At 46.8% G+C, this 14,048-nt stretch overlaps 1 protein-coding gene across 1 annotated transcript; it reads right to left on the minus strand.

Annotated features, from left to right (window-relative positions):
• Nucleotides 1-1,132: 1,132 nt before the first annotated feature.
• On the minus strand, nt 1,133-12,132 carry LOC118778394 (heparan sulfate glucosamine 3-O-sulfotransferase 1-like). The gene is made up of 2 exons (XM_036529908.1): nt 11,940-12,132; nt 1,133-2,302 (listed from the first exon to the last, which is right to left on the minus strand). The coding sequence occupies exon 2, from the start codon at nt 2,172-2,174 to the stop codon at nt 1,245-1,247; it is 930 nt and encodes a 309-aa protein (XP_036385801.1). The 5' UTR covers nt 2,175-2,302; nt 11,940-12,132; the 3' UTR covers nt 1,133-1,244.
• Nucleotides 12,133-14,048: the final 1,916 nt, after the last annotated feature.

A 14,048-nucleotide genomic window follows, 5' to 3' on the forward strand; every position in this document is an offset into this window, starting at 1 on the left:
TTTGCTTGAGCTGAAAATGTGCTACGGAAATCCAGTCTTTGTTAGATGCAAGAACCCACACCTGTATGTTTCCTCTAAAAAGTAAAAATAATAACCGCAATGACAAGATCAACATTTAATTCAATGTAATAATAAAATCTCAAAATGTGATTTCACAGCAGAGCTTGAGTTTTACTTAAAGTATAAAAGAAAATAGAATTGATCTCTTTGCTCAATATTTAAAAATTGAAATACGTTTGCATTGCGTTAATAATGAAAGTAACAACAGTGGTATTCCTCATTTGAATAACCATAATCACAAAATTATGTTGCAGGGGATAGCTTCATCTGTGGTGCATTAAAACTGTACCCAGACGGTGAGTAAAGAATGACTGTGCCCAGGCAGAAGTGGTGCACACCAGCACGAGCAGCACCACCACACTGATCACTGGCAAACAGAGCGTATGAATCACACTCTATGCATTCATCCACCTGGATGTTCACTGTTTGTTCAAGGGCACACCCAAAGGCATTGTCATATCAGAGATTTAGAAAACACAGCCATCCAGTTATCAGCCCCGGTCTCTGAAACATGACCAGTCTCCCCTCACGCCACCCAGAGTGTTGTGCTGCCCAGCAAGGGGCAGCTGGGTGTAGTAGAGGTGGTCTGCTGCTGGTCCGTGTGTAGCTGGCAGTGTCTTTGTAGCTGGACGAGCTGGCAGAAGGCAGCATGCTACACTGGAGGTATGCTTCTGAAGCTGCAAAAGCTGCCAGCTGGCTGATGCAGATTTAGATGTATCGAGTGTCCCCAGCTCATCTACCGTGGCCATTTTGTTGCATCACAAGTGACATTTGGGTCACGGTGTGTCCGATCAAGACCTTGTCCCTCTTCGATACCTCGCGGAGTTGTCCCAGAGATTTTGCCACACCCTTATCTAATGTTTAGCACACTTATTTCTAAAATCTTTTACATCAGCTCATGGATTTCAGCTTTCTCTACCAAGACTGACACACAAAGAATGCTCAGGGTCTCTTATTGTGCAAATATTAATATCAGTGTGATACAAACAGGGTTGAAAAGAGGAAAATGTAAAAAAAAAAACACTTAAAGAAAGTTGTATGTCCTCTTGAATTTAGGATTCATTGGGGCCACACGCTGGTTGCTGGACTAAGAACAGTTGTCAGAAGCAATGTCGCCATATCCCACCAAGTTGCTGAGACACGTCTTTTCTCTGATTGGCGCATTAAGCCTGATGAGCGTGGCCTCAGCACCAGGCAAAGGTGCGACCCGCCATGCTGAAGAAGCGTCGGTTGGGCTCGTGAAGGAAGCGGCAGAGCATTCGGCGGGCGGTGGGGCTCAGCGGGGCGTGTGGGCGGCCCTTGGACTCGTCCAGGCACCGGTCGTGACCGGCGGAGAGCAGGCAGTAGAAGCCCTTGGTGGTGTTGAAGTAGAAGTTGGAGGGGGCGATGCGGGGCGGCAGCTCCAGGAAGCGCTCCACCCTCCGCAGCTCGGGGAAGGGGTCCCGGATCAGGGCGTCCCCGTCCACCACGTGGATCTGGGCCAGGGGGAAGTGGGCCAGCCAGCGGCTGAAGTGCAGGTGGTACAGGCTGCGCTGGAGGGCCTTGTAGCTGGCGTCGACACGGCCCTGCGGCAGCAGCAGCTCCTCCAGTGGTGGGTAGGGCTTGTGCCGCTGCCTCCGGTTGTGCAGCACTTGGGTGTAGTCGGACACCAGCCGCTCCGCCGGGTCCCGAACGATCAGCAGGAGCCGTACGCCCTGGTCCATCGCCCGCACCCGCCCGGGCGCCTGCGGGGACGCGAAGTACCCTGGGGTCTTTTCCACCGTCAGCTGCCCCGGCAGGGAGAGGGGCATCTGGGCGCGGTACCAGCCCAGGCCACGGCGGTAGTGCTCCTCCAGGTTGAAGAAGTGCACCTCGTTTTTGGCCGCCACCACGTCCGGGTGCAGGTTGAGCATCTCCAGCAGGGCACGTGTGCCACCCTTACGCGCCCCGATGATGATGGCACCGGGCAGCCGCTGCGTGGCGTTGCCGTCCGCCGGACTCGGGGTGACGGCCGCGGGACTCGAGGCAGCGCTGGCGGGACGTGGGGTGGCGGAGCGCAGCTCCCTCAGACACACAGACAGCTGGGCCTGCAGCAGCAGCAGCAGCAGGAGGGCTAGGAACAACGTCCACAGCATCGCGGTTTCACCAGCAGAGGGCGCAGCAGAAGCAGCACAGGGGTGCACACACACACCGCCAAGGGGCGGACACGCTCTCTAACACCAGCCAGCCATCACCTTCTGGGGCCTCACTTCCTGGAAAGAATCTGCAGAGGGGGGAGAGGACAGTAAAGTCTTGTTTCTCATTTCCCATAAGTGTATTACTGAAAAGCAGCGATGTTGATGGAGTGGCATAAGATAATAAGACGTATACAGATTACAGGCGCGAGGGTTTTTCCCTGAATGTAGCATTGCTTAAAATGATATTGCACTTTTTATTTCAGGCTCACAAGAATTTTGTATTACTGTAATACAATTCATTGCAGTGAAGAGGTCTGTTTACAGAGAACTGTGGTTGCCTGAACAGAAACCAAGATTCACAACAATACATGAAAAGAGGTATGAGGTGAGCTGTATTCACATTCATCAAAAATAATTGGCAAAGAGTGGGGAAGCTGAATGGCTTGATGCCTCAGTGAATCCCAGAACAATATAGTTCACACTTCACTAGTACAAACTCATTCTGTAGGTCACCCTCTGGTCAAGAACTCACTCTGGTGCCTCCCTCTGTTGTGTAATGGAATGGCAGGACAAGAACTTCGAGGCCAACAGTCTGTATCTCAGTTATTTGCACAATTTACCTCACCTCACCCTGCAATATATGACAAAAAGATAGCTCTGTAGAATATACTAAACATGCTGCTTTATGTAAAATCATAATTTAGTGGAAACAAAGGCTGCTACAAGTTAAGATGACATCTCTCCAATGACATCCAAACACCAGTCATGAATGCATTCACTGAAATAACATCACATTCTCAGCACAGATCCATTATGTTTTTGCTGTGAAGGGGTGTAACTATTTTAATACAAAAAAAATCTATGAGGGGAGTCTCACAGACCATTTTCAGTTCAAGCGGGAAATATACCAGCCCCACCACTGGATGGCAGTGGCAGCCAACCCTGACCACTGTGTGAGTTAATACAGCAGGACTACCATCCAGTGGCATTTACAATATTAATCACTTCACACTTTATGTCTTTTCTCGTGTGTGTGTGTATGTGTGTGTGTGAGAGAGAGAGAGAGAGAGAGAGAGAGAGCTTGAGAGGGAGGTAGAGCTTGATAGATGTACTCTTTGTGCAATGTACCTTTTGGTATTTTTGCCTGTATGACTCTCCCTCATGCAAATTACATATGGATATGCACCTGTGAGCCTGTTAAAAGATTGGCATTACATGGTGTGTGTGTGGGTTGGGGAGTGGGGGGGGTTAGGTTTTACAATGAGCCAATGATCCCTCAGGTTAGTTCCACCCTTCTGACGCAAAATAGAGCATTGTAGAGTCTATTTTTATATATGGGGAATAATATATGTATTTGTCTCATCTAAGGAGGAGACCAAATAGTTTTACCAATTGTATATGTGTCTCTAGTAATATTACAGTAACTGGCTTCTCTTCCTTACACCTGCAGGTTGACTTTACACAAACCTATAATTCCTGCTGGATCCTCACCAAAGCTGGAGGCAGTAACAACTGCCCTAACAACACCATGCGTGTGTGTGTGTGTGTTTGTGTACATGTTCTCACCATGGACCGTGGAGATAACCAGTCTGCGAATGCTGATATTAGTGGCAGAGGATTTTTTTTTGTTCTCAGCAGGGGTGCAGGGTGTAACGCAGCGTGAAGTGCGTGAGATTGGTGCCAGCAGGGGGCAGCGTGGTAGGAGCCGGTGATTAGCCCCTCTCTTAACAGCGCTAAGGCTGTAGGCTCCTGATAACCCCCCACCATCACTACACACACACTTACACATATACACACACACACACACACACACACACACATAGACATGCGAGCACCACACGCCCTCTCTTTCATCCCACTGCCGCTTTCATGTTTTCTCTTCTGAGCAGTAATCTAATGCTGACTGTAATCACATAAAACACTGCCCAGGGCATGAAAATATACATGCAGGTAAGTACCCTTCTTTCTTCCAACACACACACACACACACACACACACACACACTCACAAAATAAGCCACTTGTACCACACGCTCTGCTTTAAATGGAGGGAAATACATTAATAAACAGTTCAAATGAGATAATGGATTTTGTACCACCCTTTGAAAGAAATGAATACATTTAATAAAGACATAAGGCTTTTTCTCCCATCAGGGCAGCAATGTGCCATCATAAGAAAGAGGGTGCACAACCTAAAGTTTCTTCTGTTAGGGCACTGCTGTTAGACAAGATAGCCAAATTGCCTAAATAAATATCCAACTGTTTAAATGGGTAACATGTAAAAATTGTGAGACAAGTTGTTCTGGATAAGGCTGTCTGGATACCAATTGCAATGTAACACTTTTCTCAGACTTAAATATGTACAGCAGGTGGTGCATTCTTTTTACACCTCCCATAAATATAGCACAGAGGAGAAAGCCAGTTAAATCGTGTTCCATTATTACCGAAATCACTACAGGTGGCCACGCAAAGCTTCAGACCTTCTTTCTACGGTCAATCCTCACAAAGGAGAACGTATGAATGAGGATTGCATATGAAGATTCAATCTCTTTTTTCCCCCCTCTAAAACCAAGTCTGAAAAGAAACGCTGCACATCTGAATTGCTCTGTAGATAAGGACTCCTTTTTTTCTCTCCCCCGCTCTCCCCCGCTCTCTCCCTCTTTCCTCCGCAGATAACAGCCTTGAGTGAAGTCTGTGCTGCCTTCGAAGATGGGCATCCAGCTGTGCGTCAAATTAGACTCTTTGTGAATCCCGAGTCCTCTGCTCCAGTCCGACGGAGCCCACTCTGCTATGAGCTCGAGGATTTGGCTCGATCATTGCTTTGACTGCAACGCCACCCCTCCGCCCAGGCCTCGCTAGCAGTAATGAGAGCGGAGGATACAGAGGAGTGCGGCCAGACCGTTGCAATTGAATGGCGTTCCAGCTTGAGTCATCAGGCAAACAGCTGACTGGGTTAATGCTGGGTCTTTGACATTTCCCTGGCAGCCACAAAATGCCTCCAAGCGGTCTGGTGAACATCGGCAAAAACCAATCCTCCCATCCATGACGCAGCAGTTGTTTAAGGCATTTATTTGCCTTGTTGCAATGAAGTGATTTTTTTTTTTTTTTCCAGAAGAACACCACAAAGTGTTCTCTTTTTGGTTTGCTTCCTATTCCTATTCCCCACTGCTCTGCTGAAAATGTGTACCTCGCTTTACACACCAATAAGATGAAGACCGCTGTTCAGTCTAACTGATATGCTTTTTCACCTCAGTACTGAGAGACATATGTATTTATGTATTAACACATTCAAACTCACACTCAACATTCATTTAGGTTTTGACAAATGCTGAATTCATAACATTATGTAAATTATCTGGGAAAACATTTGCTGCTCAGACCAACACACATTGCACTTTAAAACCAGTAGCCAATGTCAAAGATATTAAACTTCGCCATCTGATCCTCATCCAAATAACATGTAACGTGACCAATACTTTGTTTGTAGGGAAAAGAAAGCAGAAGCAGGGAGTTGTGGCTTTAGGAACAAGAGGGGAGGGGGCAGGCAACAAAAACACTCATGGTGTTCAGGTGAGCCAGCGCTCATTAGCCTGTCAGGTGGGATGGAAGTGAGGGAACCCATTGCCTTTCCCTGGCAACCATTCATTAGAATAGCAGGTGCTGGATCTCACACAATGGATGTGAGGATAGAGAGGCACAGCAAAAGAGAGAGAGACAGAATAAACTGAATATACAGTCACTCTGACGAGACACATCTGATGCTCCAGCTCTAACAAGATTGCAGCCACACAATGTCCATCACAGGAATGCGTGGACAACTGCCTGAGAATAAAATGTCAAGTAAAATGCGCCTGTGGAATTCACCGTCTGTCCACCTTTGAGAAGACCTGCTTCAGACACGAGGCCTAGAGCAGCAAGCCAGTCCCGGTCAAATGGCTGCCGATGCAAACGTTAATGTAAGTTGTGTGTGAGGAGCCCTTGCCCAGCAGTGCTAGAGGCGGTGGATATGGCAGCAGTTGTTTCTGCGTGAGGCAATGTAGAACAGTTGCTGCAGCCGTAACACCGGACTGCTCTGTATGTAAGAGAGCACAGGAATACAGGGGAAAGGGGTGTGAAGGAAGCACATGCTGTTCAATTAAAAACAAACTACCCAAGAGGGAGTGAGAGAGAGGGAGACATGGAGAGAAAGAGAAAGACAGAGAGAGAGAGAGAGAGAGAGAGTGAAACACAGAGAGAGAGAGAGAGGGGCCATCTGCTGCCTCGCACACCACTCTTGCATGGCGTAGAGGCAGCGTGAGGACAACCACACGCTGCTCCCTTCACTCAAGGCTCACGCTGCGTCTCTGCTCGAAAGCCGCCTGCTCCTGACGCATCATTGTTCGCAGCGCTATACAATCACATATCCAGCAGCAGGGTTCCCGAGGCAAGCTGAGGATCATCATAAAAATAGACGTAACGATATTTACCTAACCTGAGCAGGTGTCAGCAGCAATGCCCAGCTGTCTCTGACACCATGGTTGCCAAAACCCCTGCAAGACTTCATCCCGTTCCTCAGTTATTTCCCCCCCACGAAACACAGCACTTAACCTTGGTGAGACCTGTCTTACATGGAAAACTTCAGTTTGAATTCAGATAGGCAGAGAGTTCTTTTCTGTTATCTTGGTTAAAGAACTATAGATCATTTCAAACAGTACCAGGACAAAAACACATAATAAATGCACTCCATGACTGTATCATTAGATTAACATATCAACATAAGGTTGCCTTAGTCATGATGTGTTGTTTATTTGTCTATTTGCAGTGAAAGACAAGGTTAATTTTATCTCTTTCCCTGGTTTTTCCTATATTGCGCAGTGTTTCAGGGTTGGTGTATATTATTAGGATATTTATGATATTATGTTTTGAATAGTTTCAGCCCACTCCCACTCTGACAGAGTTCAGATCTATCCTTGTCGGCCTAAAATGTCAGGAGGGGTAATACAGGCTGAATGATTGCAGTGGGCATGCATTGTAATATCTGCAGAGCCTGGTCTGTGAGAATAGGGACCTGTCAACACAGTGTTGTAATAATTCTTTGTGCCTGATTTAACAATGCTTCCTATATCACAGTTTATAGTGACATTACAATGTCATGAGATGCTGTAATTGTACTTCCATCGCCAAAAGGAAGCAGCAGCGCATTGAAGCCCAATGGGAACAGTACATGGAAAGCTATTTGGCCACAGCTTTCAATAAGGCAGTGCTAGTTTTTCTACTGGAGTAAGACACGAGTACAGCAACACAGTAGCTGTTGATAAAAAAGGCCTCATCAATAAGCCAGGACAGACCATGTGCTGTCCCCAGGAACACAGCTGGAGTTATTGGTGTGGATAAGCCAGCCAACATGTGCATGCATTTATACACACACACACACACACACATACACACACATGCACACATGCACACATGCACACATGCACAATCTCCCTCTCACTACTGTCACATTGTCAAATGTAGTGAAGGTGGGGGGGGTCGCTTGGAGGTTAATCATTCTTAAATAGACTATTTAACCAGGGCAGATATCCCTCAGGGACCGGTCTCTCCGTCACACATTCAGAGCTACGCAGTGGAGAGTCAGTGCTTGGGCCGCCCCGCGCAGTCCCTAATCTGTTCATTACTGCCCGTCAGCCAGCTACCAAGCGGCTCTGTGCCATCCGACCCACGCCGTGACCCTCTGCGTCACTCTGTCACCCTGTCACCACATGTGCTGTCTGTGGGACTCCTTTAATAGCCTCTGAGCCTCTGCGCAGAGCCAGGCCTTCCATCCAGAACGGCTGCAGGCTCACTGTTGGCTGAGAGGAGAGAGGGAGGAGGAGGTGCGGTGCATGGGAACTCACGGCGGGGGCTATAATTTGAATAAGCAGGTATGAGTCCTTAATTACCTCATACCCCTCCATTCCAGCCCTGCCAGCACCACTCTGCATGGTTCCACTTTTTTAAATGACTAAGAGAGGCGGTAAGAGGAACGGGTGACCCCCAGCGCTCCTCTCCAAGGTCACCATGTGGCTCAGCACAGCAGCAGACATCACTGTGACAACGGGCCATGTGGCCGTCACAATGATGAGGTCACTGTTCAACAGATGAGATCACCACCCGGGGGCACTAGCTGATCCAGTGCTCTCGGACATCATTATTGCAGATCTGTGAAATTTACATCTCTACATTTTAACTGTTTATGGTTACATTTACTGAAGCAAGTCTGACTGAAGGGAAAATAGCACCACATTGCTCTGTGTGGGAATTGAACCTGCAACCTTAGGGTCAAGCTTCTTAACCCTTACATCACACTGCCCCCTCCCCCCATCCCGCCAGCAGTTCCATCTATCTGTCAGCATATCAATGTCTGTAGGTCTGTCAACTTTGACTATACATTAATATAGGACAGCGTAAAGAACAGGTATATAGTCAAAGATCTGACCAGTCAGTGATGGTTGAAGGAGCCCTTTAAGGTGGGAGTTACTTTAGGGACATAATGGTGGCGGCCCTTTATCCTCTTGGAAATGTAATATTTCACAGGCTTCTTAGTCATGCAGATAGATTATGTGATACTAAAGCAAATGGAAAGTGAAATATAACATTTTAAAGCTTCTTTGGCAGCAAAAACAGTTCTACAGACTGCCACAAAAACGCCACACAGATCTAATCTGGTGTCCTGTTGCTCATGTTCCTTTGTTGTTCAATTTACTTCTCCACTTGCTCTTTGTTTTGTCCAACAGTGACCTGAAGCTACAGCATGTTTGCAAGCAGACATTTCTAGCAACTATCTGATATGCCTGTAAATGATACATACTTTCAGGTTACAATGTCTGAAATGGACTAAGGCACATGATCAGCGGCTCATTTGGTAGCTTTGGGGAAAACAGATGGCTCTTAAATGATTTAAAAATTGGGGGAGTATGAAGCATAAGGTGACATCCACAGCCATATTAGTGAGATTATCAAAATCAGATTCTGGAAGTGTATGGAAGGGAATTATGTGATGTTCAATGGAGATGGATTTGGTGATTTGCTGGAGTTCATTAACCCATAGCTACCTAGAATGAACGTTACCCACTCTTCTAGTTACTCAGGCACCTATGAGACCTACGTATTATGAATTATTATGACACCATTAAATTCTTTTTATGTATTGTAAGACGCACACAATCCCTCAACGCAAATCCCACAGCTAACTCACCAACTTTTGGGTCGCTTTGGGTGTGACTGTCAGTTTAATGTTGAAGATGATGTCCGAAATATTGAACATGTTTGATTTATTTGTGGATAATTTCGTTTCGTTTCCATTTTGAGCAAAGGTGTACAGCACACTGTCGCGTCGCGTCTCGCTGTGCCTTTTCAAGGTGTATGGTGACGCTAATCCGGTTGACTTCTGAGGTAGCGGCAAATGGGCTCAAGACGCCGCCTGGATGCGGGTGACTCTGAGCGCCTACGTCGTCACACACACCAAGAGAACTCGCACTTCGAGCATGAAAAGTCGCATCCATTATTCACGCTCGTTCCTCTTAATGTCCCGTAATGCGCTTAAATCTCAATGACGCACAGGGACATGGGGGCGCTGGAGTCCCTTTAATAAAGCACCGAGAGTGAGATTCGTTTCTGACCTGCTTCTCCATATTTGACATGCTCCCCTCTTGTCGCATGAGGAATATACGCGGAGGTAATTAAGCGAACAGCCGCTCCGTATTCCTTCTTACATGTGAACTTAAATAAATCCACTTTTAATGCCAGAAATCAGCGTAGTTTTCAGCTTTCGCTAAGTGAGCTATAGGGTAAGCATTGTCACTTGTCCAAATTTCCAAGTTCATAAAATCCTTCAGTTATTTCATTTTCAGGGAGCATGGAGAGAGAGAGAGGAATGGATTTCAAATAAATATTTACATCCAAAAATCTGTACAGTTCTTTTCACAAACCTTTCAGAAACACAGTGTCCTATCATTTAGTTAACAATGAAAAGGTAATCTCATTTAATTTTACCTTGGAAAAAAGTGCACATGCACTCACGCACACACATAGAAATAAGAAGCATATGTAACAGCACATACATTGCCAATATCTACTTTCAGTGTGTGTTGTCACAAAGATGGTCAACAGGATAGGGTCACAGAAAACCTCAAGGTGAGGGCATAAAGTGGGATGACACTCTGGTAACCAGAGGGCACAGACACTCAGAGACAGTCAACAAACTGAAGCACTCAGAGGAAACCTACATGGATGTGGGCAGAACTTTTCGAGCTCCGCACAGATGGAGCATGGCCCAAGAACTGGTCCTCAGAGCTACAAGGAGATCACACTATCCACTCCACCACCATATGCAGTATATTCTTACAAATTCCAGACAAATATAAACGTAAACATTTCTGACTTCGCGTTTTAACATAATACACTGTTTGTGGCAACATGAGATGTTGTAAGTCTAGACCCTCCGCAGCGGTTTGAAAGATAAACACGCGTATGGACGATGCGTGAGCTGTGAGCAGAGTCATGTAATATGAATGGGACGTCTGTGCCTAAATCACAGCGTGAATGACACAGTTTTGCGCACGCAGCATCAGCGTGGAGCCCCCTGAGCAGGCACAGCCAGCAGTCCTTCTCCCTGCGGTCCCTTTAGGAGAAATGTGGCGGCGTGGAGACCGGAGAAGTGGACTTGACAAGGATGGCAGGTGCACCCTCGTGCTGCCCGCACCTCATCGCCCCCCAACCCCCCCCAAGCCCCCTGGCAGCTCGTGGGGCAAACTGTGCCAAAGAGTAGTCCATGCCAGCGCACAGCAGGAAAAATCAGCCCCTCCCAAAATCAAACGAGAAACTTCCAAAAATGGACCAATCCTCTTCGCTTTCTCCATGCATAATGGAACAAAGATGAGTTGGGTCAGACTGAAGCTGTGTCGGTTTACAAGCCGCCGTTCAGAGAGGGCTGATCCGAACTCATACATGAACTTTCCACTAGCTGTCTCACACTTTTCATGCCATGGACAAAAAACATTGTATAGCAGAGTACAAACATGCAGCCAAGGTTAAAATACAAGCTTATCTTCACCTTCTGCTCCTAGCAATGAAGCACAAATCCAGAGTTCACTGAACTCTAGCTGGCAGCTTAGGTTAGTGCTTTGTACCTAATTTGGCTTGATTTACATAAAATTATCCTCTCAAAACAAGCCTTTTGGATGGACACACACACATGCAATAGCTATTCATCACTGCACATCAGCACAGCGCATCGGCGTTCAGTTTAAAGACCTACATTTTGAAAACTGCGCAAAGATGTTAATTTGCATTTATTCCATATGGCTTTCTGACTCCTGCATAAGTTTAACCATTTCTATTAATAAGGAACAGCAACATTATCCGCTCACTGACCTACTGACTCTCACAAAGAATCCCATATTCCCAGTGTCTCACATGCACATCAGCACATCTCACAGTAACCCCCTAGTCCAATATCCCCAGACATTCACAACCCCAGCCCTTCAGGTGCCCACAGGTACACAGGTGCTGCTTGCTCCAACCCCCCTGAAAGCCGCAAACCTACATCTCACCAGAGACCTGCAAACCGAGCTGAAGTTTGTGTCATGTTGTGTGAGAGCAGAGGGACAGTCGTGGCTCAGACCTATGGATCAGTTCTGGGGGACAGGCGTGGTGTGGTGGGGGGGGGCTGGCTGCCCCAGGTGTCGTACGAGAGAGGGCTCACCTGTGGTGGGGGCTGCTGGTGCCTGGTCATGCCGGTCTTCACCTTGCTCGCAAAGTGCTCCACCTCCCTGCCTTCTTCCACTTCCTCGCTCTCTTCCTGTTATTGTCTTCCTCACTGCTCTGCCTGTGTCCTTTGCTGTCTGCTCCACAGAGGGCTGGTGTGGAGTGCCAGCATTGGTCTCTGAATGCGACTCAGAGAGAGAGTGTGTGTGTGTGTGTGTGTGTGTATGTGAGGGAGAGAGAGAGAGTCAGAGAGAGAGCTGCACTGGCTTTCCACTGCTCTGCTGTGAGTGTAAGTGAATAAGCTAGTGAGCGAGCGAGCGAGCAAGTGAGTGAGTGAGAGAGCCCGTTCTGTACAAACACATCTTTCCACAGGGATATTCCTCCCCCCACCCCCCCCCCCCTTTTTTGTCTCTCTGTAGTTTGCCGTCTATCTCTCCTCCTTCTTCCTTCTCTTTCTTTCCATCTCTTACTATTTCTCCCCTCCCTATAGCTTCTCTCACATCCTCTTTTTCTTTCTTTCTTTCTCTCTATCACCCCTTCTCCCTGCACTTTGCTTCTCTTTGTATTTTCATTTTCTCAGTTTTCAGAGGCAGCCACAACAGATTTGCATAAAAACAAATATGAGCCTAGTGCATTTGTTCCCTTTGTTTCTCGCAATTCACAGACTCCCATGAAAACGGGTTTGGGGATTTCAGCACTGGTGGTAACAAGGCTTTTATATAGTGTTTTTTACTAGATATCTCGCTTTCGCACACTCGGCAGTGGCTCGTGAGAGGTTTGTTTTGAACCTCTGCTTTGTGCCTGTAGGACATGGTGTTACTGCAAACACAAAACAGCATCGGATCTACGGCATACGCTGCCTTTACACACCACCAATTGACCTAAATACAACAATTATTTTGTCATACGAGATTAATACATCTTGATTCCGTTTTCGATAGGGAAATGAAACTGATAAATGAATCCTGCAGGTGCATCAAGTAAGGCTTTTAATAGTTAGTAAAATAATAGCAGCAGCAATTGAGTTTACCTAGCTCCCAACTGATCCAGCATATTACGTTATATATCATTCTGTTACATGTTTTTAGTAAAAAGAATACCAAAAATAATGTACACACTAATAAGCAGGAGGGTTTTGTGTCTGAGGGAAGGAAAGCCAGGAAAAACAAGCCAACGTCAAACATTCACAATAATGCACAATAATTCTGTGATCACATACTTGATGTGCTGAAGACAGTCAGATACACCCAGTATGAAACAACTGTTTTATCATCGGCAATGAACAAAAGAATCACAGAATTAATCAACTAATGACAAATGCAAGATCATCTACAGCTGACACCTAAATCAGAAGAGTTTCTTTTCACAGGTCCCAGCTTCTAATTGACTGTTATTGTCACTGTTATTGTCATCGTGGGTTATAGATTACTGATACTCCTTTTTATGTGTGTATAGTCTGGTGTATTTGTATTGAAATAAAGCAGGTCTGACAGCCAGACATATCTCCATCAGAGCTGTGATTCAGACTGAAGTGGGTGGCAGGAAATGATTATAAATTCATCAGGTTTGGACAGTGCTCATTCCAGTGCCCCACTGTAAAACTATAACACCTGTGTAATGTCACATAAGCATCAGCTCAGCTCCTGCCTGGTGTGGTCCCATCAGGCCAGAGAGGGACTGAGAAATATCATCAGAAGAGCAGTAATGAATGGCAGCATTAGCTCGGTAATCTGTCGCACACAGAGCAGGAGATGAGGAAGAGGCAGTATTTGGGGGGGGGGGGGGGGGCGAGTGGGAAGAGGATAAGACCCCCTGCTATGCTTACTTCTAAAGACTCCCACCCATCCAACGCTACACCCCCCCCCCCCCCCCCCCACTCCACAGTGTTGGATTACTGTGCCTCAGCTACCAAATACTAAGGGGGTGGGGTGGGGTGGGGGGGTTCCTAAGCAAAAGCTCCTCCCTGCCTTGTAGCACCATGGGGGGCACGCTCGCCTCGCAATCCTCGTCTCCTTCAAAAACACCACGGATGAGCCAAAGCTCCCCTCCATCTCCCTTTCATCCCTCTGTGCAAAACACTCTCCAGCTTCCATGCGCTTCCCCTCCT

This window comes from Megalops cyprinoides, chromosome 5 (genome assembly GCF_013368585.1).
Source record: "Megalops cyprinoides isolate fMegCyp1 chromosome 5, fMegCyp1.pri, whole genome shotgun sequence".
Lineage (NCBI taxonomy): Eukaryota > Metazoa > Chordata > Actinopteri > Elopiformes > Megalopidae > Megalops > Megalops cyprinoides.

Excerpts from the sequence above, each read along its gene's own strand:
- LOC118778394 (XM_036529908.1), bottom strand. The coding sequence starts at position 2,174 with ATGCTGTGGACGTTGTTCCTAGCCCTCCTGCTGCTGCTGCTGCTGCAG.